Source organism: Hyla sarda, chromosome 9 (assembly GCF_029499605.1).
Source record: "Hyla sarda isolate aHylSar1 chromosome 9, aHylSar1.hap1, whole genome shotgun sequence".
Lineage (NCBI taxonomy): Eukaryota > Metazoa > Chordata > Amphibia > Anura > Hylidae > Hyla > Hyla sarda.
Window position 1 is genome coordinate 184,645,642 of NC_079197.1, and position 26,119 is coordinate 184,671,760.

A 26,119-nucleotide genomic window follows, 5' to 3' on the forward strand; every position below is an offset into this window, starting at 1 on the left:
AGTTGCACAGATTTCTTGATGCCCGCATGACCTGCGAGATGGGAGGAGTGACCCCATTTGAGGATTCCGAGGCGTTGGCGTGGAGAAACAAAGGTCTTTCCTGGAGGAGTCTGCCTGATGGAGGCAGGAGAAGTGGAGATCAGGCAGTCAGGTGGAATGATGTGTTGCGGAGGGAGATCAACTTCTGAGGCATCCGAGGAACGAGAGAGAGCATCGGCCCTAATGTTCTTATCGGCAGGACGAAAGTGAATCTCAAAATTAAATCGGGCAAAGAACAGAGACCACCGGGCCTGGCGAGGATTCAGCCGTTGGGCCGACTGGAGGTAGGAGAGGTTCTTGTGGTCGGTGTAGATAATAACAGGAAATCTTGATCCCTCCAGCAGATGCCTCCATTCCTCAAGTGCTAATTTAATGGCTAGAAGCTCTCGATCCCCGATGGAGTAGTTCCTCTCCGCTGGAGAGAAGGTCCTAGAGAAAAAACCACAAGTGACAGCATGCCCGGAAGGATTTTTTTGTAGAAGAACAGCTCCAGCTCCTACTGAGGAGGCATCAACCTCCAATAGGAAGGGTTTGGAAGGGTCAGGTCTGGAGAGCACGGGAGCCGAAGAAAAGGCAGACTTGAGTCGTTTAAAGGAGTCTTCTGCTTGAGGAGGCCAGGACTTGGGATCAGCATTTTTCTTGGTTAAAGCCACGATAGGAGCCACAATGGTAGAAAAATGTGGAATAAATTGCCTGTAATAATTGGCGAACCCCAAAAAGCGTTGGATAGCACGGAGTCCGGAGGGGCGTGGCCAATTTAAGACGGCAGAGAGTTTGTCTGGATCCATCTGTAGTCCCTGGACAGAGACCAAATATCCTAGAAAAGGAAGAGATTGGCATTCAAACAGACATTTCTCAATTTTGGCATAGAGTTGGTTGTCACGAAGTCTCTGAAGAACCATACGGACATGCTGGCGGTGTTCTTCTAGATTGGCAGAAAAAATTAGGATATCGTCCAGATATACCACAACACAGGAGTATAACAGATCACGAAAAATTTCATTGACAAAGTCTTGGAAGACGGCAGGGGCATTGCACAGTCCAAAGGGCATGACCAGATACTCAAAGTGTCCATCTCTGGTGTTAAATGCCGTTTTCCACTCGTCCCCCTCTCTGATGCGGATGAGGTTATAGGCGCCTCTTAAGTCCAATTTAGTGAAGATGTGGGCACCTTGGAGGCGATCAAAGAGTTCAGAGATGAGGGGTAAGGGGTAGCGGTTCTTAACCGTGATTTTATTAAGACCGCGGTAGTCAATGCAAGGACGTAGGGAGCCATCTTTTTTGGACACAAAGAAAAATCCGGCTCCGGCAGGAGAGGAGGATTTACGGATAAAGCCCTTTTTTAGATTCTCCTGGACGTATTCGGACATGGCAAGAGTCTCTGGGGCAGAGAGAGGATAAATTCTGCCCCGGGGTGGAGTAGTACCCGGGAGGAGGTCGATAGGGCAATCATAAGGCCTGTGAGGAGGTAGAGTCTCAGCTTGTTTTTTGCAGAAAACATCCGCGAAGTCCATATAGGCCTTAGGGAGACCGGTTACTGGAGGAACCACAGAGTTACGGCAAGGGTTACTGGGAACCGGTTTTAGACAGTTCTTGGAACAAGAGGACCCCCAACTCTTGATCTCCCCAGTGGACCAATCCAGGGTTGGGGAATGAAGTTGAAGCCAGGGAAGTCCAAGGAGAATCTCCGAGGTGCAATTGGGGAGGACCAAAAGTTCAATCCTCTCATGATGAGATCCGATGCTCATAAGAAGGGGCTCCGTGCGGAAACGTATGGTACAGTCCAATCTTTCATTATTTACACAATTGATGTAGAGGGGTCTGGCGAGACTGGTCACTGGGATGTTGAACCTGTTGACGAGAGAGGCCAAAATAAAATTTCCTGCAGATCCAGAGTCCAAGAAGGCCACTGTAGAGAAGGAGAAGGCAGAGGCAGACATCCGCACAGGCACAGTAAGACGTGGAGAAGCAGAGTAAATATCAAGGACTGTCTCACCTTTGTGCGGAGTCAGCGTACGTCTTTCCAGGCGGGGAGGACGGATAGGACAATCCCTCAGGAAGTGTTCGGTACTAGCACAGTACAGGCAGAGGTTCTCCATACGGCGTCGTGTCCTCTCTTGAGGTGTCAGGCGAGACCGGTCGACCTGCATAGCCTCCACGGCGGGAGGCACAGGAACAGATTGCAGGGGACCAGAGGAGAGAGGAGCCGAGGAGACGAAACGCCTCGTGCGAACAGAGTCCATATCTTGGCGGAGTTCCTGACGCCTTTCAGAAAAACGCATGTCAATGCGAGTGGCTAGGTGAATAAGTTCATGTAGATTAGCAGGAATTTCTCGTGCGGCCAGAACATCTTTAATGTTGCTGGATAGGCCTTTTTTGAAGGTCGCGCAGAGGGCCTCATTATTCCAGGACAATTCTGAAGCAAGTGTACGGAATTGTACGGCATACTCGCCAACGGAAGAATTACCCTGGACCAGGTTCAACAGGGCAGTCTCAGCAGAAGAGGCTCGGGCAGGTTCCTCAAAGACACTTCGGATTTCCGAGAAGAAGGAGTGTACAGAGGCAGTGACGGGGTCATTGCGGTCCCAGAGCGGTGTGGCCCATGACAGGGCTTTTCCGGACAGAAGACTGACTACGAAAGCCACCTTAGACCTTTCAGTGGGAAACAGGTCCGACATCATCTCCAGATGCAGGGAACATTGGGAAAGAAAGCCACGGCAAAACTTAGAGTCCCCATCAAATTTATCCGGCAAGGATAAGCGTATCCCAGGAGCGGCCACTCGCTGCGGAGGAGGTGCAGGAGCTGGCGGAGGAGATGACTGCTGAAGCTGTGGTAGCAACTGTTGTAGCATAACGGTCAGTTGAGACAGCTGTTGGCCTTGTTGCGCTATCTGTTGTGACTGCTGGGCGACCACCGTGGAGAGGTCAGCGACAACTGGCAGAGGAACTTCAGCGGGATCCATGGCCGGATCTACTGTCACGATGCCGGCTGGCAGGAGGTGGATCCTCTGTGCCAGAGAGGGATTGGCGTGGACCGTGCTAGTGGACCGGTTCTAAGTCACTACTGGTTTTCACCAGAGCCCGCCGCAAAGCGGGATGGTCTTGCTGCGGCGGTAGTGACCAGGTCGTATCCACTAGCAACGGCTCAACCTCTCTGGCTGCTGAAGATAGGCGCGGTACAAGGGAGTAGGCAGAAGCAAGGTCGGACGTAGCAGAAGGTCGGGGCAGGCAGCAAGGATCGTAGTCAGGGGCAACGGCAGAAGGTCTGGAAACACAGGCAAGGAATACACAAGGAACGCTTTCACTGGCACTAAGGCAACAAGATCCGGCAAGGGAGTGCAAGGGAAGTGAGGTAATATAGGGAAGTGCACAGGTGAAAACCCTAATTGGAACCACTGCGCCAATCAGCGGCGCAGTGGCCCTTTAAATCGCAGAGACCCGGCGCGCGCGCGCCCTAGGGAGCGGGGCCGCGCGCGCCGGGACAGAACAGACGGGGAGCGAGTCAGGTAGGGGAGCCGGGGTGCGCATCGCGAGCGGGCGCTACCCGCATCGCGAATCGCATCCCGGCTGGCAGCAGGATCGCAGCGCCCCGGGTCAGAGGACGTGACCGGAGCGCTGCAGCGGAGGGAGTGAAGCGAGCGCTCCGGGGAGGAGCGGGGACCCGGAGCGCTCGGCGTAACAGTATGCAACGTAAAGTAGAGTTAAAAATGTATGTAAAGAATATCATTATATGATAAGCAGGTGCATAGGGATGATGTCAGACCCACTATAAAAGCTTATTCACATAGCGTCAGTAGCTATTATAGAGATAGCAGGTGTTAGGTGAAGATCTCTGTGAGGGACAGGGAGCAGTGACCAACATAGATAGGGATAGGAGCCACACATATAATAATTGTAGTAAAGAAGCAGAGAGCATTCTGCACCTGTTCTGTTAAAGGTGGATATGGGATTAGTGTCTGATCACAGGGAGAATGAATGCTTGGACCCCCCTCAATCTCCAGAATGTGACCCGGCTCTCTGAGAGCTCTGCAGATGAATGGAGAGTACACCTTTCAGAGAGGTGAGTCCCATTGCTGAGATTGCGAAGGGTCCTAGCGGTCAAATTCCTCCTGATCAGACACTTATCCCCTATCCTGTTGTTATGATTCGGCTAGCTGGATGTGGATCCTCTGTGTCAGCGAGGGATTGGCGTGGACCGTGTCAGTGGACCGGTTCTAGGGTTGCTACTGGTTTTCACCAGAGCCCGCCGCAAAGCGGGATGGTCTTGCTGCGGCGGTAGCAACCAGGTCGTATCCACCGGCAACGGCTCAACCTCGCTGACTGCTGAGAAGGCGTAGGACAGAAGGACTAGGCAGAAGCAAGGTCAGATGTAGCAGAAGGTCGGGGCAGGCGGCAAGGTTCATAGTCAATAGTAATAGCAGGAGGTCAGGAACACAGTAATGGTAAACACAGTAGAAGCTTTCTCTAGGCACTAAGGCAACAAGATCCGGCAAGGAAGTGCAGGGGAAGTGAGGTTATATGGACAGGGAGCAGGTGGAAGGTAATTAGGCTGATTGGGCCAGGCACCAATCATTGGTGCACTGGCCCTTTAAATCTCAGAGAGCTGGCGCGCGCGCGCCCTAGAGAGCGGAGCCGCGCGCGCCAGAACATGATAGCCGGGGACCGGGACGGGTAAGTGGCTTGGGATGCGATTCGCGAGCGGGCGCGTCCCGCTATGCGAATCGCATCCCCATCATGAATGTCAGTGCAGCGCTCCCAGTCAGCAGGCCCGACCGGGGCGCTGCATAGAGGAGAACGCCGCAAGCGCTCCGGGGAGGAGCAGGGACCCAGAGCGCTCGGCGTAACACCTGTAGATAGAGGATACGTTGGTTTTTACCCGACCACCCCTTTAAGTGTGACAGATTTTTTTTGTTTTACACTAATTGTAAAAAAAAAATCTGCATAGACGATTCAGCGCACTTTCTAGGATGCCAAGCCATTGCTTCTTCACTTTCTAGGTGCAAAACTTGTAGCTACTTGAAAAAATGGATCATATTAACCCCGCCAGGCATTAACCTTCAAAAAGGTAATAATTTTTGGACAAACAAATCCTCTAGTGCACAGTTTTTTTTCCCCAGCCTTTTAGTTACCACTGGGCACCATCTATTTGCCCATAGTCATACAAGTTTCTGTAATTTTGAAAGTAACTTTGCCTTAAACTCATAAGTCCATAGATACCTCCCAGGTGACCTCTCAGCACTATACAGGGGTCTTAGGGCTCTTAGACAGTGTTATACACACATTTTTTGACTATTGGTGAAGTGCAGGTTTGGTCAGAACCAGAACTTTTTGTTCAGTGAACCGGCAGAGCCAGACTTTTGACAATTTGTCTGATCTCTAATTATAAGACTCAAAACTGTACAATTTTCAAGTTCAATCAAAGTTCCATCATGTCCACCAGCTTCTTCCATTGATATAAAATGTACATAAATATTTTATTACAAAGGTGGCATTTTTGGGGCAAATTCTTCAAAATATTTAGAGCCCAAAGACCTGGAAGATTTCAGGAGAATTCTCTCTGGTTATGGTTCGTCGGAAAAGGACAATAAGTACAGGATGAGAATCGACTGGTAAAAGTAAAAGGACAAGAGAAGAAACAAGACAAGAGAAACACTCCAATCATTAGCGTAAAACCAAGTGGATCAATGTCAATTATAGGAAAGCGTGTATCTTAGGGCCCACAATGGCTTCTCCAAATGTAGTTTGATCTCCAGTGTTCCATAGATTTCCTCTGCCAGACAGTGACGCTCACTACGGGATCAATCAGTTGTTTTCAGTTGTTCAAAGGATGATAATCTAGAACAAAATGTCTCGCTAATCTGACTTGTGGCCTCAACATACAAAAAGTATGTTTTCTTTTTACAAACCCAAGATACTTTATGCATCTTGATTAAAACATTTACCTAAAATAAAAAATATGACCCAAAATACCAGTCTTGTTGTCCTTCTCTTGTCCTACATCTCTTAAGGAGTTGTCCCACCATTAAGACTTATCCATTGTCCTCAGGATATAGAACAAGTGTATGATGACAGGGTATCTGGGTGCTGGGAACCCTCCATCATAAGAAGAGGGGTCCTGGGTCTCCTGTTGGGATGAAGCTGCCAAACACAGCCGAGTCCAGCACTTCACTATCTCCGGCATCCCCAATAGACACGGAAAGAAGCGACAGCGCAAACACGTGACCACCACTCCATTTCAATGACAGACCCATACACGCTTATACACTTATACACATCCTCCCCATGGATAGTACACAAGACTTGACAGTAGAACAATCCCTTTGGGGGATTATCACACGATGATAACTCACAGCGGAAGTTCCACTACCTTTCACTTCAATGGGTCCAACTGCAATCTGCAAATCTGCCGCTATCATGGATTTTCTGCTGACCCAGGTGGTAACAGACCCTGCTGCAAGTCTATAAACATGTGAACATACCCTTAGACAACAAACATGCAATATAATTCACTGGTCAGTGACATTAAAGGGGACACTCCACTATTTTAAAACGTATACCCAATCTACAGGACCTCTGAATTACATTGCATGATTATTGTCTAACTCCAACCACTCCAAGGGTATAGGAGTCTCTTTAGTAACTCGGCTATAGTGGTATATATATATATATATATATATATATATATATATATATATATATTTAAAAGCAGTGAGCTGCATATTCATTCAAATAATCCCATTGACCCTCCCCCCTCCCATAACAGATCTGATCCATCATGACGCCAATAAGGGTCTATTCACATGGCAGAATTCCGTCTCAAATGAAAGCCAAATACACTTCTATGGGATTCCTCACTCCTGTTGACAATTTTCAGAAGTGTATTGGGCTTTCATTTGAGGCGGAAATTAAGCCAAGGGAATAGACCCAAAGGCTCCAGCCTGGTTTACACCCACTGGCCCAGGCTGATTTCAGTAGCCAAGACTGACAGCTACATCTAACAGCTACATCTCGGTGACTGCCAAAACTCATCTATTGATAGAGGATAGAGTGGGAAATGGACTGGAACCAGACCCGGTATCAGATGAGTATCTGCCCCCTTCCTGATTAGTTATCAGGATCAGTGCATGCAAGAGAGAAGAAAATCACTCTGACACACAGTTCAGTAAATGGTTATTCCTGTATTTGCAACAGTTACAGGGGTTTTGATCAGTTACACCTGTCCTTGTGATTGGTTTCTTCCATCTGCAGGCGTTCCTCATCCAGGATGTGAGCCTTATCATCTTGGGTGTAGCTCTGTCCGGAGGCGCCATCTTATACACATTGTTTCAAGCATGATGGGGGGGGGGGTGAGCTAGTGAATGACCATTTTAGCGAGCATATTTAAAATACAGTGGTCCCTCAACATACGATGGTAATTCGTTCCAAACGACCCATCGTTTGTCGAATCCATCGTATGTAGAGGGATCCGTGCAATGTAAAGTATAGGAAGCTGTACTTACATGTCCCCGCCGCTCCGCACCAGGTCCTCACCGCTCCCGCTGCTGTTCCAGGGGCTCCCGATGCTGTCCCGCTGCTCCGGTGTCTTCTTCGCGATCCTCCGTTGTCTTGCGCATCTTCTCCAGGGCCCGGGCCTCGCTTTCTGGTGACGTTATTACGCTGCTGCGCTGGCGTGGCGTGCGTAGTGACGTAATAACGACGCCGGAAAGCGAGGCCCGGACCCTGGAGAAGATGCGCAAGACACCGAAGGATCGCGAAATGGACCGGAGCAGCGGGAATAGGTAAGCAAACCTGCCAGGGATGCTTAAACTGCTATCCGACAGCAGCTTAAGCATTTTGCGCTGCCGGATAGCAGTTAATGCGATGGCCCCGACATATAAAAGCATCGTATGTCGATGCTGACATCGACATGCGATGGCCTCTGAGAGGCCATCGTATGTCGATTTTATCATATGTCGGGGCCATCGTAGGTCGGGGGGTTACTGTAGTCATTTTAGCTTATCCATTGCAAGCGCAGATCTCATAGATCAAAGCACAGCATCTGCAGCTAGCTCAAAAACTGTGTGATTATTTGCTATTTTTTCCAGAAAAAAGTTGTATATGATAATAACCCCCATCCCCCCACCCTTCTCCCAAAGACTTTTGATGCAAGGTTGCTGTGCTAAACTGACTGTATTAATAACACATCCTCTGAACATGAAGATGTTGCTTCCTTACAAAGATTCCACATTAAACTAAATTACAATTTAGACATGCTGCTACAAGTAAAACATGAGGGAGAATAAATTACAAGAATTTATAATGTTCAAGTCTCAAAAAAAACTATCATAAGATCTTTCATGCTGCAGTACTCGGCATACCCATTATCAGATGTGTGGTGCTGTACCCGGTGAACTAAGAGCAGTGGTCCCCAAACCAGTCTTCAAGGTCATCACTTGCTCCATTGGAATAGAACAGGGAAAAGTTATAATTGTGGACTATTGGTGGAGCCTTGGGGACTGAGTATAGGGGACCCTGTGCTTATTGGATTCCTGCAGCTTCTTGAAGGAGAAAGATGCCCCCTCCCCCCCCTTCCCCACCTGGTCTGGTTCTTGATGACTGGAGGTTTTCCCCAAAAAATTGAGTGTGCTGTTTTGAGCAGTTTACGTAGATCTTATAGCACCCGTAGAACCAAAAGTTATGTTATTTCTGTAACTCCTGAATTATTGAAACTGTGCAACTGTACATGTAGCTCCCTGGTCAGGTAAGAGTTACAGACCTTGTCCAATCAGCAGCTGGGATGGGTTATTTAGCCTCCTTAGGCTTCTGGCATTGGCTGCTGATGTACCACATGTACTTGGTATAGTCATGGTTTATTAGTTCTTTTACCTTGTTCTGTTTCTCTCGTTATCTGTCTGTATCTTGGTCGCTGTATTCCCATCTGGTTTTGTGTCTGCTGTGTTAACCTGTATTTTGTTTGTGTTTATTCCTTTTTTCTGGGCAATCTTGTTCTAGTATTCTGACCTGTATTTTATTTTGTATTCCTCCATGTTTGGAGTTTGGTTTTGAAGTTGATCCTGTTCCCCCTATGGTTCGGCCCGTTCCTTAGCTTCGCTGGAGTCTTACCTGGAGTCAGTTTGGTTTCTGTTTCTAGTGTGAATTAGTTCTAGTGCATCCTGATCTATATAGTGTCTAACTTTAGTTAAACTGTCCATTCCTGGTCTAGTCCTGCCGTTATATATCTAGTTATCCAGTCTCATTCATATTATCATACCTGCCATATGCTGCTTTGGTTCTTGGGTTGTTGTCTCTTCACTATCTACCTGCTGCCATGCTACCTTGATATCTGTTTACTACTTTGCATTTCTGCCATTATTTAGTATTCTGATTCCCGGTCTTTGTTATAGTTGTTAACCCTTTGTATCCTGACCTGTGTCCCTGACCTCGTACAGTTCCTGCTTATTGTTTTGACTATGTTGCCCCTGCATTTTAGTCAGCAGAGGGTCTGGTGCCCAGTTGTGGAGCCGCTGCTTTGGGCGGCTATGCAAGTAGGCAGGGAAAGGGGTTCTAGGTTATTCCCTGTCCTTTGGGACACAAGTGACAAATATGCTGTTTACACAACTCTCATTAACATCTATGGGAGCCAAGAAACATTTTTTTTAAAAGTGGTGTATTCCTGTGAATACGCCTTGAATGTTGAACATTGGAATATTCCAGAAAAGCCCTTTATTTTGCCCTTTTGTTGCATTTCACACCCAATATACACTTTATATTCCAGTCTCCCTGTATATAAGACAAGATGACCTCCTGTATATCACCTACACCAAGCGCTAACCTACTGGAAGATTCAGCGAGGAGAAGTGGCGCCACAATCTCCAATCTTACTAAACGCAGGAAAGAAATGTAATTCATCTTGTGTCACCCAAAAAGCTACAGACACCTGTAATGTATTCGTCCTTACATCTTACTTGGAAAGTAAATAGAATCTCCATTAAGTTTGAAATTATATTTTTTCCTAACTTCATGAACATCCAAGACCTTATCATGGCAGCTGGTTAGAGAGCGGCGGCAGCAAATGTCAGATCTGTCAGTCTGAGCCGCGCTAAGCCAATCCATGCTAGATTTACTCTGAGCAAATGTCACTGCCATGGAGGAATACGAGGCTGATTTCCCATCATCCCAAACTGACAGGCACTTGAGTATCGGCACAAGAGCAGAAAACTAATGATGATGGGGAAGATATATGAATGGCGACCGTCTCCTCCCAAACTGCACGAGATTCCCTTCTTGATGAAATATAGAAATATCTGTCCATGCTGGTTATAGGGCTCTTTGGGATCTAATAGATGAAGGTTATTAGCCAATAATCATTAGATGTGATCACAGAGGAAACGACCAAAAGCAACAACAAAGAGCACGACTACCGGCATCACTAGCAGCAGGAATACAGTGCACATGTCCCAGGTTACTGGGCCAGCGCCATCATTACCTATGTCCAACATCCGCACCAACTGCATGATGTCGGAGGAGGAACAAGCCGCTCGGTGCAGGAACGGGGAAAGGTGAGCGTAATATTTTTATGAATTCTGGTAGAAAACTGACATGGTGCACATCTACAATCTTGTATAATGATCTGATTGCTTCTCAGCACAATATCAAAAACTAACAGGTTGTTATTATACATTTTTTATCAAAAACTACAAGCCCACTCGCCACGTCAAGGCCACCTATTTAGAGTGGGTCCCTAACATCCCTAGCATAAAATGGCGCAGCACTGGGCGGCAACCACCACCGTAATATTTTTATTGGTGCAAGAGATATTATAAAGGGGGTGGGGAGACCTACCTACCAAGAGCTAGCTATATACTGTATTCTTACTATATGGGGACTTATCTACCTACTTACTATATGGTGGGGTCTCCCTACTGGCCTACTATATATCAACCACATGAGGGGTCTACCTACCTACTAAATGGAAGATCTACTCATCTACTATTTACTTTCTATATGCCGGGGGGGGGCAACCTACCTACCATATACCCACTTTATGGAGGGTGAACCTAGGGGTTTAATTCCAACAAAATATGGGAATCTACCTGCCTACTATATACCTTCTGTATTGGGGGGGGGAGCTACCTACCTATTATATACCTACTGTATTGGGGAGTCTACCTACCTACTTTGTAGCTTCTGTATCAGAGGTGTCTGCACATCTAATATATCCCTTCTTTATTGGGGGGTATACCTACTTATCTTGAACATTCTGTATTGGTGGGATCTACCTTTTTGTATATACCCACTATATATTTTCTGTATTGGTTGGGTCTATCTACCTATTATATACATCCTATATCAGTGGGGTCTATTCCCTTTCTATACACCTCCTATTTTGGTGGGGTCTACCCGACTACTATATGCCTACTGTATTGATGGGGTCTACCAACCTACTATATGCCTACTGTATTGAAGGGTCTATCTACTATATATCTTCAGTATGGGCGGGGTCTACTCACCTATATATCTCCTATATTGGTGGGGGCTACCCGCCTACTATATACCTACTGTATTGGTGGGGTCTAACCACCTACTATATGTCTACTACATCAGTGGAATCTACCCACCTACTATATACCTCATGTATGGGGGGAGTCTAACTACTATACATTTTTTGGATGAGTGGGGTCTTCCCACCTACTATATACCTACTGTATTGGTGGGGTGTAACCACCTATTGTATTAGGGGAATCTACATAACTACTATATACCTCCTGTATTGGGGGGGAGAGAGAAAGGTCTACATACTATATACTTTCAGTGTCATTGGACCTACCTACCATATATCATTTATATCTACCAAATACTGTACCTAGTGTATGGGTGGGGAATTCCTACCTACTATATACCTACTGTATGGGTGGGGGTCTACCAACCTACTATATACCTTCCCTATAGGTGGGATCTACTTACCTATATACTTACATACATGACTAGTGGGGGAACTAAGATACATCAGAACTGTTACAATAAAAGTTACAAAGTAATATAAAGTTACACAGTTAGTACAACTGAATTTATTGGTTGTTTTCCCATGAAACAGAGGAACATCTGAATACAATGAAGGACCTGACAGAAGAGGATGAGTCAAGGACTCTCCCGGTAAGTGACGATTTGTCTCCATGAGAGCTGCCCGGTGTCCCATCCAGTTACTCCATCTGTCTGACCATCCTCTCCGCCATCTCCGGTTACTAATTGCAGAACAATCTCCATCAACCAGAGATGAAAAGAGCAAATAAGAGCGCGCCACTCATCCGCCATGACAATTATGAATTAATATGATGGGATACGGTGGGGCCGGTCGCAGACAGTGGATTTATTTTACTTGTCACCTGGGTCCCTCCACCAAATGAAATGATATGACAGCGGAAATTAGCGCGGCCCCTGCGACACCGGCCGCCTCGCTACTATTTGCGGCAATGATGTCGTGAATATACAGAAGAGGAAGGAAAACAGGATGGAGGAGATACAGCTACAGTATGTGTGCGTACGCACCTATATACCAGTCGTCTCCAAACTGTAAAGCTCCAGATGTTGCAAAACTACAACTCCCAGCATGCCCGGACAGCCGTTGGCTGTCCGGGCATGCTGAGAGTTGTAGTTTTGCAGCCACTGGAGTTCTGCAGTTTGGAGACCTACGCTGTATATGATATACATGTTTACATTCCTATTTCCTATTATGGCTTATGGGTGACTATAGGGGACGCAGAGGTAGCAGTTGCACTGGGGCCCCAAGGCACCACTATCCTATAAAAAGACACAAGTATTATACATGGCACATGTTAGACATGGGGGGGCCTGATACAGATTCTTGCATCGGGGCTGAGAAGCCACAAGTTGCACCTCTAGCATTCTGCATTATCAGACAGCAAAAAATTGTAAAAAAGAAAATATATAAATTGCAACAACAACAAAAACTGTAGCGACACTAATGCCCCCATTGGGGTAAAAAAAAAAACTTGTTGCACCGATCATGTTGTTTCTACACCTCTGTTCGCTGAGACTGTCGTCAGCTGGATCCCTATTGTCTATAATGGCCTCATGTCCAGATGAGGTTCAATCCAGGAACTGTAGGTGTGACTATAGGGGACGCAGAGGTAGCAGTTGCACTGGGACCCCAAAGCACCTTTTCCCCATAAGAAGAAACCAGTGTTATATATTGCATACGGTAGACATGGGGGTCCTGATACAGATTTTTGCCTTATAGCTGAGAAGCCACAAGTTGCACCTCTAGCATTCTGCATTATCAGACAACAACAAAATAATAAAAAAGAAGAAAATACATAAATTGCAACAACGAAAAAACCTGTAGCGATGTTAATGCGCCCATTGGAATTAAAAAAAACTTGTTGCATCAATCGTGTTGTTTCTATACCTCTATTTGCTGAAAATGCCGTCAATTGGATCCCTATTGTCTATAATGGCCTCATGTCCAGATGAGGTTCAATCCAGGAACTGTAGGTGTGACTATGGGGGACGCAGAGGTAGCAGTTGCACTGGGACCCCAAAGCACTTCTGTCCCGTAAGAAGACACCAGTATTATACATGGCATATGGTAGACATGGGGCCTGAAGTTCCGCTCTGGCATTCTGCATTATCAAACAACAAAAGAGTAAACAAAAATACTTAAATTGCAGCAAAACAAACCTGTAGCGGCTCTGATGCCCCCATTGGGGTAAGAAAAACCTACTTGTACCAATCATGTAGTTTATATACCTCTGTTTACTAAGATAGTGTTCAACTGGATCCCTATTGACTATCATGGCCTCATGTCCAGATGAAGTTCAATCAAGGAACTGAAGGCATAACTATAGGGGGCGCAGAGGTAGCAATTGCATTGGGACCCCAAAGCACCTTTGTCCCATAAGAAGACACCAGTATGGTATATGATACAGATTTTTGCATTATGGCTGAGAAGCCACAAGTTGCACCTCTAGCATTCTGCATTATTAGACAATAAAAGAAAAAGAAAAAGAAAATTACATAAATTGCAAAAAAAAAAAAAAAAAACTGTAGCGACGCTAATGCCCCCAATTGGAGTAAAAAAATAAACTTGTTGCATTGATCATGTTGTTTCTATACCTCTATTCGTTGAGACTGTCGTCAACTGGATCCCTATTGTCTATAATGGCCTCTGCGCGTCCAGATGAGGCTCAATCCCGGAACTGTAGGTGTGACTATAGGGGACACAGAGGTAGCAGTTGCACTGGGACCCCAAAGCACTTCTGTCCCATAAGAAGACACCAGTATTATACATGGCATATGGTAGACATGGGGGTCCTGATACTGATTCTTGCATTGGGCCCGAGAAGCCACACGTTATGCCTCTGGCATTCCTCATTATCAGACAACAAAAGAATAAATGCATAAATTGTAACTAAAAAAACAAACAAAAGCAAAACATTAAGTTTGTAGTGAATATCAGAGATATCAGGAGGATTTCCCAATATGGACCACTAGTGGATGCCCATACTGTGGCATATGTGACCACTGCATAATGTAAAGTAATGGACAGTATACAGTTTGATATCCTTTTATCAATTAACCCCTTAAGGACTCAGCATTTTTCAGTGTTTACATTTTCGTTTTTTCCTCCTTACCTTTTAAAAATCATAACCCTTTCAATTTTGCACCTATAAGCCATATTATGGCTTATTTTTGCGCCACCAATTCTACTTTGCAGTGACATTAGTCATTTTATCCAAAAATCCACCGCGAAAGGGAAAAATCATTGAGCTTCCGTTTCTACACAGTGCATATTTCAGTAAAAATGACACCTTATCATTATTTTGTAGGTCCATATGGTTAAAATGATCCCCTACTTATATAGGTTGGATTTTGTCGCACTTCTGGAAAAAATCATAACTACATGCAGGAAAATGTATACGTTTAGTAATTTCCTCTTCTGACCCCTATAACTTTTTTATTTTTCCGCATATGGGGATGTATGAAGGCTCATTTTTTTGTGCCATGATCTGAAGTTTTTGATCGCTTTTTATAAATTTTTTAATGGTATTAAAAAACGTGACCAAAATACGATAAAAAGTGACTCGTTTATTCCATCATCAGCAAGACAATTGCCTTGTCTTGCTGATGATGGAATAAACTAGTCACTTTTTATTTGCACTGAAGAATCCTTTGTGTGCTGCGGTTTTTTAGATTTTTTTTTAGATAGATATGAGATAGATAGATAGATAGATAGATATGAGATAGATAGATATGGGATAGATAGATAGATAGATAGATATGAGATAGATAGATATATATGAGATAGATAGATAGATATGAGATAGATAGATAGATATGGGATAGATAGATAGATAGATAGATAGATAGATAGATATACAGCAACAGAAGAATACAGCAGCACACTGCCAGCACAAGGATATAGGTGAAACATGAACATGCAGATAAAACATGGAGACTATACAGCTATGGTGTAATAGATGCAAATGTGAAACTATGAAATAGTGAGGCACTTAGCTCGCAAATTTGTCTCCGCCGGCGGTCAAATAGCTTGGACCGTCCCACCGCGTGTTCATGTTTCACCTATATCCTTGTGCTGGCAGTGTGCTGCTGTATTCTTCTGTTGCTGTAGATATATAGATAGATATGAGATAAGATAGATATGAGATACAAAGATATGAGATAGATAGATAGATATGAGATAGATAAATAGATAGATATGAGATAGATAGATAGATAGACAGATAGATAGATAGATATGAGATAGATAGATAGATAGTAATCCAAAGAGAAACAGCACTCCCTTGAGCTCAATATCCGTGGGTGCACACAGAACCAGACCTTGGTCAGGGGTCCCAATTCACAGAAAGTCCATATAAATCTGCAGCACACAGGTCCAATATGGTGAAAAAGAAAAAACTTTATTCCATCATGTGACTGTCATATAGCGACGTTTCTGCTGGCTCTCTCAGCCTTTCTCAAGCTCCTGGGAGAGCCAGCAGAAACGTCGCTATATGACAGTCACATGATGGAATAAAGTTTTTTTCTTTTTCACCATATTGGACCTGTGTGCTGCGGATTTATATGAACTTTCTTAGATAGATAGATAGATAGATAGATAGATATGAGATTGAGATAGATAGACAGATAGATAGATAGATATGAGATAGATAGATAGATAGATAGATAGATAGATAAATAGATAGATATGAGATAGATAGATAAATAGATAGATATGAGATAAATAGATAGATATGAGATAGATAGATAGATAGATAGATAGATAGATAAATAGATAGATATGAGATAGATAGATAAATAGATAGATATGAGATAGATAGATCTATATTATACTTATGTGTAGTCTCAGAGTTAAAAGAGTTCTCCAGTGAAAAAAACGAAAAAACTAAATTATTCCTTATACACATGATAGGGGATAAGTAGATGATCGCGGGGAGTACGACCGCTGGGGCCCATGTGATCACATCAATATTAAGGAACAGACAAACTTTTGCGGACACCTCCTGTATATAACCCATAGGCTGTAGAGGAGATTATACTGTTCACCTCCTGTATATAACCCATAGGCTGTAGAGGAGATTATACTGTTCACCTCCTGTATATAACCCATAGGCTGTAGAGGAGATTATACTGTTCACCTCCTGTATATAACCCATAGGCTGTAGAGGAGATTATACTGTTCACCTCCTGTATATAACCCATAGGCTGTAGAGGAGATTATACTGTTCACCTCCTGTATATAACCCATAGGCTGTAGAGGAGATTATACTGTTCACCTCCTGTATATAACCCATAGGCTGTAGAGGAGATTATACTGTTCACCTCCTGTATATAACCCATAGGCTGTAGAGGAGATTATACTGTTCACCTCCTGTATATAACCCATAGGTTGTAGAGGAGATTATACTGTTCACCTCCTGTATATAACCCATAGGCTGTAGAGAAGATTATACTGTTCACCTCCTGTATATAACCCATAGGTTGTAGAGGAGATTATACTGTTCACCTCCTGTATATAACCCATAGGTTGTAGAGGAGATTATACTGTTCACCTCCTGTATATAACCCATAGGCTGTAGAGGAGATTATACTGTTCACCTCCTGTATATAACCCATAGGCTGTAGAGGAGATTATACTGTTCACCTCCTGTATATAACCCATAGGCTGTAGAGGAGATTATACTGTTCACCTCCTGTATATAACCCATAGGCTGTAGAGGAGATTATACTGTTCACCTCCTGTATATAACCCATAGGTTGTAGTGGAGATTATACTGTTCACCTCCTGTATATAACCCATAGGCTGTAGAGGAGATTATACTGTTCACCTCCTATATATAACCCATAGGTTGTAGTGGAGATTATACTGTTCACCTCCTGTATATAACCCATAGGTTGTAGTGGAGATTATACTGTTCACCTCCTGTATATAACCCATAGGTTGTAGAGGAGATTATACTGTTCACCTCCTGTATATAACCCATAGGCTGTAGAGGAGATTATACTGTTCACCTCCTGTATATAACCCATAGGCTGTAGAGGAGATTATACTGTTCACCTCCTGTATATAACCCATAGGCTGTAGAGGAGATTATACTGTTCACCTCCTGTATATAACCCATAGGCTGTAGAGGAGATTATACTGTTCACCTCCTGTATATAACCCATAGGTTGTAGAGGAGATTATACTGTTCCCCTCCTGTATATAACCCATAGGTTGTAGAGGAGATTATACTGTTCACCTCCTGTATATAACCCATAGGTTGTAGAGGAGATTATACTGTTCACCTCCTGTATATAACCCATATGCTGTAGAGGAGATTATACTGTTCACCTCCTGTATATAACCCATAGGCTGTAGTGGAGATTATACTGTTCACCTCCTGTATATAACCCATAGGTTGTAGAGGAGATTATACTGTTCCCCTCCTGTATATAACCCATAGGCTGTAGAGGAGATTATACTGTTCACCTCCTGTATATAACCCATAGGTTGTAGAGGAGATTATACTGTTCCCCTCCTGTATATAACCCATAGGCTGTAGAGGAGATTATACTGTTCCCCTCCTGTATATAACCCATAGGCTGTAGAGGAGATTATACTGTTCACCTCCTGTATATAACCCATAGGCTGTAGAGGAGATTATACTGTTCACCTCCTGTATATAACCCATAGGCTGTAGAGGAGATTATACTGTTCCCCTCCTGTATATAACCCATAGGCTGTAGAGGAGATTATACTGTTCACCTCCTGTATATAACCCATAGGCTGTAGAGGAGATTATACTGTTCACCTCCTGTATATAACCCATAGGCTGTAGAGGAGATTATACTGTTCACCTCCTGTATATAACCCATAGGCTGTAGAGGAGATTATACTGTTCACCTCCTGTATATAACCCATAGGTTGTAGAGGAGATTATACTGTTCACCTCCTGTATATAACCCATAGGTTGTAGAGGAGATTATACTGTTCACCTCCTGTATATAACCCATAGGCTGTAGAGGAGATTATACTGTTCACCTCCTGTATATAACCCATAGGCTGTAGAGGAGATTATACTGTTCACCTCCTGTATATAACCCATAGGCTGTAGAGGAGATTATACTGTTCACCTCCTGTATATAACCCATAGGCTGTAGAGATTATACTGTTCACCTCCTGTATATAACCCATAGGTTGTAGAGGAGATTATACTGTTCACTTCCTGTATATAACCCATAGGTTGTAGAGGAGATTATACTGTTCACCTCCTGTATATAACCCATAGGTTGTAGAGGAGATTATACTGTTCACCTCCTGTATATAACCCATAGGCTGTAGAGGAGATTATACTGTTCACCTCCTGTATATAACCCATAGGCTGTAGAGGAGATTATACTGTTCACCTCCTGTATATAACCCATAGGCTGTAGAGAAGATTATACTGTTCACCTCCTGTATATAACCCATAGGTTGTAGAGGAGATTATACTGTTCACCTCCTGTATATAACCCATAGGCTGTAGAGGAGATTATACTGTTCACCTCCTGTATATAACCCATAGGTTGTAGAGGAGATTATACTGTTCCCCTCCTGTATATAACCCATAGGCTGTAGAGGAGATTATACTGTTCCCCTCCTGTATATAACCCATAGGCTGTAGAGGAGATTATACTGTTCACCTCCTGTATATAACCCATAGGCTGTAGAGGAGATTATACTGTTCACCTCCTGTATATAACCCATAGGCTGTAGAGGAGATTATACTGTTCACCTCCTGTATATAACCCATAGGCTGTAGAGGAGATTATACTGTTCACCTCCTGTATATAACCCATAGGTTGTAGAGGAGATTATACTGTTCCCCTCCTGTATATAACCCATAGGTTGTAGAGGAGATTATACTGTTCCCCTCCTGTATATAACCCATAGGTTGTAGAGGAGATTATACTGTACACCTCCTGTATATAACCCATAGGTTGTAGAGGAGATTATACTGTTCACCTCCTGTATATAACCCATAGGCTGTAGAGGAGATTATACTGTTCACCTCCTGTATATAACCCATAGGCTGTAGAGGAGATTATACTGTTCACCTCCTGTATATAACCCATAGGCTGTAGAGGAGATTATACTGTTCACCTCCTGTATATAACCCATAGGCTGTAGAGGAGATTATACTGTTCACCTCCTGTATATAACCCATAGGTTGTAGAGGAGATTATACTGTTCTCCTCCTGTATATAACCCATAGGCTGTAGAAGAGATTATACTGTTCACCTCCTATATATAACCCATAGGTTGTAGAGGAGATTATACTGTTCACCTCCTGTATATAACCCATAGGCTGTAGAGGAGATTATACTGTTCACCTGTATATAACCCATAGGTTGTAGAGGAGATTATACTGTTCACCTCCTGTATATAACCCATAGGCTGTAGTAAAGATTATACTGTTCCCCTCCTGTATATAACCCATAGGTTGTAGAGGAGATTATACTGTTCACCTCCTGTATATAACCCATAGGTTGTAGAGGAGATTATACTGTTCACCTCCTGTATATAACCCATAGGCTGTAGAGGAGATTATACTGTTCACCTCCTATATATAACCCATAGGTTGTAAAGGAGATTATACTGTTCACCTCCTGTATATAACCCATAGGTTGTAGAGGAGATTATACTGTTCACCTCCTGTATATAACCCATAGGCTGTAGAGGAGATTATACTGTTCACCTCCTGTATATAACCCATAGGTTGTAGAGGAGATTATACTGTTCCCCTCCTGTATATAACCCATAGGTTGTAGAGGAGATTATACTGTTCACCTCCTGTATATAACCCATAGGCTGTAGAGGAGATTATACTGTTCACCTCCTGTATATAACCCATAGGCTGTAGAGGAGATTATACTGTTCACCTCCTGTATATAACCCATAGGTTGTAGAAGAGATTATACTGTTCACCTGTATATAACCCATAGGCTGTAGAGGAGATTATACTGTTCACCTCCTGTATATAACCCATAGGCTGTAGAGGAGATTATACTGTTCGCCTCCTGTATATAACCCATAGGCTGTAGAGGAGATTATACTGTTCACCTCCTGTATATAACCCATAGGCTGTAGAGGAGATTATACTGTTCACCTCCTGTATATAACCCATAGGCTGTAGAGGAGATTATACTGTTCACCTCCTGTATATAACCCATAGGCTGTAGAGGAGATTATACTGTTCACCTCCTGTATATAACCCATAGGCTGTAGAGGAGATTATACTGTTCACCTCCTGTATATAACCCATAGGTTGTAGAGGAGATTATACTGTTCACCTCCTGTATATAACCCATAGGCTGTAGAGGAGATTATACTGTTCACCTCCTGTATATAACCCATAGGCTGTAGAGGAGATTATACTGTTCCCCTCCTGTATATAACCCATAGGCTGTAGAGGAGATTATACTGTTCACCTCCTGTATATAACCCATAGGCTGTAGAGGAGATTATACTGTTCACCTCCTGTATATAACCCATAGGCTGTAGAGGAGATTATACTGTTCCCCTCCTGTATATAACCCATAGGCTGTAGAGGAGATTATACTGTTCACCTCCTGTATATAACCCATAGGTTGTAGAGGAGATTATACTGTTCCCCTCCTGTATATAACCCATAGGCTGTAGAGGAGATTATACTGTTCCCCTCCTGTATATAACCCATAGGGTGTAGAGGAGATTATACTGTTCACCTCCTATATATAACCCATAGGCTGTAGAGGAGATTATACTGTTCACCTCCTGTATATAACCCATAGGCTGTAGAGGAGATTATACTGTTCACCTCCTGTATATAACCCATAGGTTGTAGAGGAGATTATACTGTTCACCTCCTGTATATAACCCATAGGCTGTAGAGGAGATTATACTGTTCACCTCCTGTATATAACCCATAGGCTGTAGAGGAGATTATACTGTTCACCTCCTGTATATAACCCATAGGGTGTAGAGGAGATTATACTGTTCACCTCCTGTATATAACCCATAGGTTGTAGAGGAGATTATACTGTTCACCTCCTGTATATAACCCATAGGCTGTAGAGGAGATTATACTGTACACCTCCTGTATATAACCCATAGGTTGTAGTGGAGATTATACTGTTCACCTCCTGTATATAACCCATAGGCTGTAGAGGAGATTATACTGTTCCCCTCCTGTATATAACCCATAGGCTGTAGAGGAGATTATACTGTTCACCTCCTGTATATAACCCATAGGCTGTAGAGGAGATTATACTGTTCACCTCCTGTATATAACCCATAGGCTGTAGTGGAGATTATACTGTTCCCCTCCTGTATATAACCCATAGGCTGTAGAGGAGATTATACTGTTCCCCTCCTGTATATAACCCATAGGCTGTAGAGGAGATTATACTGTTCACCTCCTGTATATAACCCATAGGCTGTAGAGGAGATTATACTGTTCACCTCCTGTATATAACCCATAGGCTGTAGAGGAGATTATACTGTTCACCTCCTGTATATAACCCATAGGTTGTAGAGGAGATTATACTGTTCACCTCCTGTATATAACCCATAGGTTGTAGAGGAGATTATACTGTTCACCTCCCGAATATAACCCATAGGCTGTAGAGGAGATTATACTGTTCACCTCCTGTATATAACCCATAGGCTGTAGAGGAGATTATACTGTTCACCTCCTGTATATAACCCATAGGCTGTAGAAGAGATTATACTGTTCACCTCCTGTATATAACCCATAGGCTGTAGAGGAGATTATACTGTTCACCTCCTGTATATAACCCATAGGTTGTAGAGGAGATTATACTGTTCCCCTCCTGTATATAACCCATAGGCTGTAGAGGAGATTATACTGTTCACCTCCTGTATATAACCCATAGGCTGTAGAGGAGATTATACTGTTCACCTCCTGTATATAACCCATAGGCTGTAGAGGAGATTATACTGTTCACCTCCTGTATATAACCCATAGGGTGTAGAGGAGATTATACTGTTCACCTCCTGTATATAACCCATAGGCTGTAGAGGAGATTATACTGTTCACCTCCTGTATATAACCCATAGGCTGTAGAGGAGATTATACTGTTCCCCTCCTGTATATAACCCATAGGCTGTAGAGGAGATTATACTGTTCACCTCCTGTATATAATCCATAGGTTGTAGAGGAGATTATAGTGTTCACCTCCTGTATATAACCCATAGGTTGTAGAGGAGATTATACTGTTCACCTCCTGTATATAACCCATAGGCTGTAGAGGAGATTATACTGTTCACCTCCTGTATATAACCCATAGGCTGTAGAGGAGATTATACTGTTCACCTCCTGTATATAACCCATAGGCTGTAGAGGAGATTATACTGTTCACCTCCTGTATATAACCCATAGGCTGTAGAGGAGATTATACTGTTCACCTAATGTATATAACCCATAGGCTGTAGAGGAGATTATACTGTTCACCTCCTGTATATAACCCATAGGCTGTAGAGGAGATTATACTGTTCACCTCCTGTATATAACCCATAGGCTGTAGAGGAGATTATACTGTTCACCTCCTGTATATAACCCATAGGCTGTAGAGGAGATTATACTGTTCCCCTCCTGTATATATCCCATAGGCTGTAGAAGAGATTATACTGTTCACCTCCTGTATATAACCCATAGGCTGTAGAGGAGATTATACTGTTCACCTCCTGTATATAACCCATAGGCTGTAGAAGAGATTATACTGTTCACCTCCTGTATATAACCCATAGGCTGTAGAGGAGATTATACTGTTCACTGTTACGCCGAGCGCTCCGGGTCCCCGCTCCTCCCCGGAGCGCTCGCTTCACTCTCCCCGCGGCAGCGCTCCGGTCACGTCCTCTGACCCGGGGCGCTGCGATTCCGCTGCCAGCCGGGATGCGATTCGCGATGCGGGTAGCGCCCGCTCGCGATGCGCACCCCGGCTCCCCTACCTGACTCGCTCTCCGTCTGTTCTGTCCCGGCGCGCGCGGCCCCGCTCCCTAGGGCGCGCGCGCGCCGGGTCTCTGCGATTTAAAGGGCCACTGCGCCGCTGATTGGCGCAGTGGTTCCAATCAGTGTGTTCACCTGTGCACTTCCCTATATCACCTCACTTCCCCTGCACTCCCTCGCCGGATCTTGTTGCCTTAGTGCCAGTGAAAGCGTTCCTTGTGTGTTCCTTGCCTGTGTTTCCAGACCTTCTGCCGTTGCCCCTGACTACGATCCTTGCTGCCTGCCCCGACCTTCTGCTACGTCCGACCTTGCTTTTGCCTACTCCCTTGTACCGCGCCTATCTTCAGCAGCCAGAGAGGTGAGCCGTTGCTAGTGGATACGACCTGGTCACTACCGCCGCAGCAAGACCATCCCGCTTTGCGGCGGGCTCTGGTGAAAACCAGTAGTGGCTTAGAACCGGTCCACTAGCACGGTCCACGCCAATCCCTCTCTGGCACAGAGGATCCACTACCTGCCAGCCGGCATCGTGACAGTAGATCCGGCCATGGATCCCGCTGAAGTTCCTCTGCCAGTTGTCGCTGACCTCACCACGGTGGTCGCCCAGCAGTCACAACAGATAGCGCAACAAGGCCAACAGCTGTCTCAACTGACCGTTATGCTACAACAGTTACTACCACAGCTTCAGCAGTCATCTCCTCCGCCAGCTCCTGCACCTCCTCCGCAGCGAGTGGCCGCTCCTGGGATACGCTTATCCTTGCCGGATAAATTTGATGGGGACTCTAAGTTTTGCCGTGGCTTTCTTTCCCAATGTTCCCTGCATCTGGAGATGATGTCGGACCTGTTTCCCACTGAAAGGTCTAAGGTGGCTTTCGTAGTCAGCCTTCTGTCCGGAAAAGCCCTGTCATGGGCCACACCGCTCTGGGACCGCAATGACCCCGTCACTGCCTCTGTACACTCCTTCTTCTCGGAAATCCGAAGTGTCTTTGAGGAACCTGCCCGAGCCTCTTCTGCTGAGACTGCCCTGTTGAACCTGGTCCAGGGTAATTCTTCCGTTGGCGAGTATGCCGTACAATTCCGTACTCTTGCTTCAGAATTGTCCTGGAATAATGAGGCCCTCTGCGCGACCTTCAAAAAAGGCCTATCCAGCAACATTAAAGATGTTCTGGCCGCACGAGAAATTCCTGCTAATCTACATGAACTTATTCACCTAGCCACTCGCATTGACATGCGTTTTTCCGAAAGGCGTCAGGAACTCCGCCAAGATATGGACTCTGTTCGCACGAGGCGTTTCTCCTCCTCGGCTCCTCTCTCCTCTGGTCCCCTGCAATCTGTTCCTGTGCCTCCCGCCGTGGAGGCTATGCAGGTCGACCGGTCTCGCCTGACACCTCAAGAGAGGACACGACGCCGTATGGAGAACCTCTGCCTGTACTGTGCTAGTACCGAACACTTCCTGAGAGATTGTCCTATCCGTCCTCCCCGCCTGGAAAGACGTACGCTGACTCCGCACAAAGATGAGACAGTCCTTGATGTCTACTCTGCTTCTCCACGTCTTACTGTGCCTGTGCGGATGTCTGCCTCTGCCTTCTCCTTCTCTACAGTGGCCTTCTTGGACTCTGGATCTGCAGGAAATTTTATTTTGGCCTCTCTCGTCAACAGGTTCAACATCCCGGTGACCAGTCTCGCCAGACCCCTCTACATCAATTGTGTAAATAATGAAAGATTGGACTGTACCATACGTTTCCGCACGGAGCCCCTTCTTATGAGCATCGGATCTCATCATGAGAGGATTGAACTTTTGGTCCTCCCCAATTGCACCTCGGAAATTCTCCTTGGACTTCCCTGGCTTCAACTTCATTCCCCTACCCTGGATTGGTCCACTGGGGAGATCAAGAGTTGGGGGTCCTCTTGTTCCAAGAACTGTCTAAAACCGGTTCCCAGTAACCCTTGCCGTAACTCTGTGGTTCCTCCAGTAACCGGTCTCCCTAAGGCCTATATGGACTTCGCGGATGTTTTCTGCAAAAAACAAGCTGAGACTCTACCTCCTCACAGGCCTTATGATTGCCCTATCGACCTCCTCCCGGGCACTACTCCACCCCGGGGCAGAATTTATCCTCTCTCTGCCCCAGAGACTCTTGCCATGTCCGAATACGTCCAGGAGAATCTAAAAAAGGGCTTTATCCGTAAATCCTCCTCTCCTGCCGGAGCCGGATTTTTCTTTGTGTCCAAAAAAGATGGCTCCCTACGTCCATGCATTGACTACCGCGGTCTTAATAAAATCACGGTTAAGAACCGCTACCCCTTACCCCTCATCTCTGAACTCTTTGATCGCCTCCAAGGTGCCCACATCTTCACTAAATTGGACTTAAGAGGCGCCTATAACCTCATCCGCATCAGAGAGGGGGACGAGTGGAAAACGGCATTTAACACCAGAGATGGACACTTTGAGTATCTGGTCATGCCCTTTGGACTGTGCAACGCCCCTGCCGTCTTCCAAGACTTTGTCAATGAAATTTTTCGTGATCTGTTATACTCCTGTGTTGTTGTATATCTGGACGATATCCTAATTTTTTCTGCCAATCTTGAAGAACACC

The 26,119-nt window shown here is 44.8% G+C and overlaps 1 protein-coding gene across 1 annotated transcript in view; it reads left to right on the plus strand.

The window, feature by feature from the left end:
- Positions 1 to 10,450: 10,450 nt before the first annotated feature.
- LOC130291467 (uncharacterized) overlaps positions 10,451 to 26,119 on the plus strand; it is a 40,642-nt gene continuing 24,973 nt past the window's right edge. Inside the window, exons 1-2 of the mRNA XM_056540204.1 lie at positions 10,451 to 10,577; positions 12,113 to 12,171. Of these exons, the coding sequence (XP_056396179.1) occupies positions 12,130 to 12,171 (42 nt within the window). The 5' untranslated portion in view covers positions 10,451 to 10,577; positions 12,113 to 12,129. The remainder of the gene's footprint in view (positions 10,578 to 12,112; positions 12,172 to 26,119) is intronic.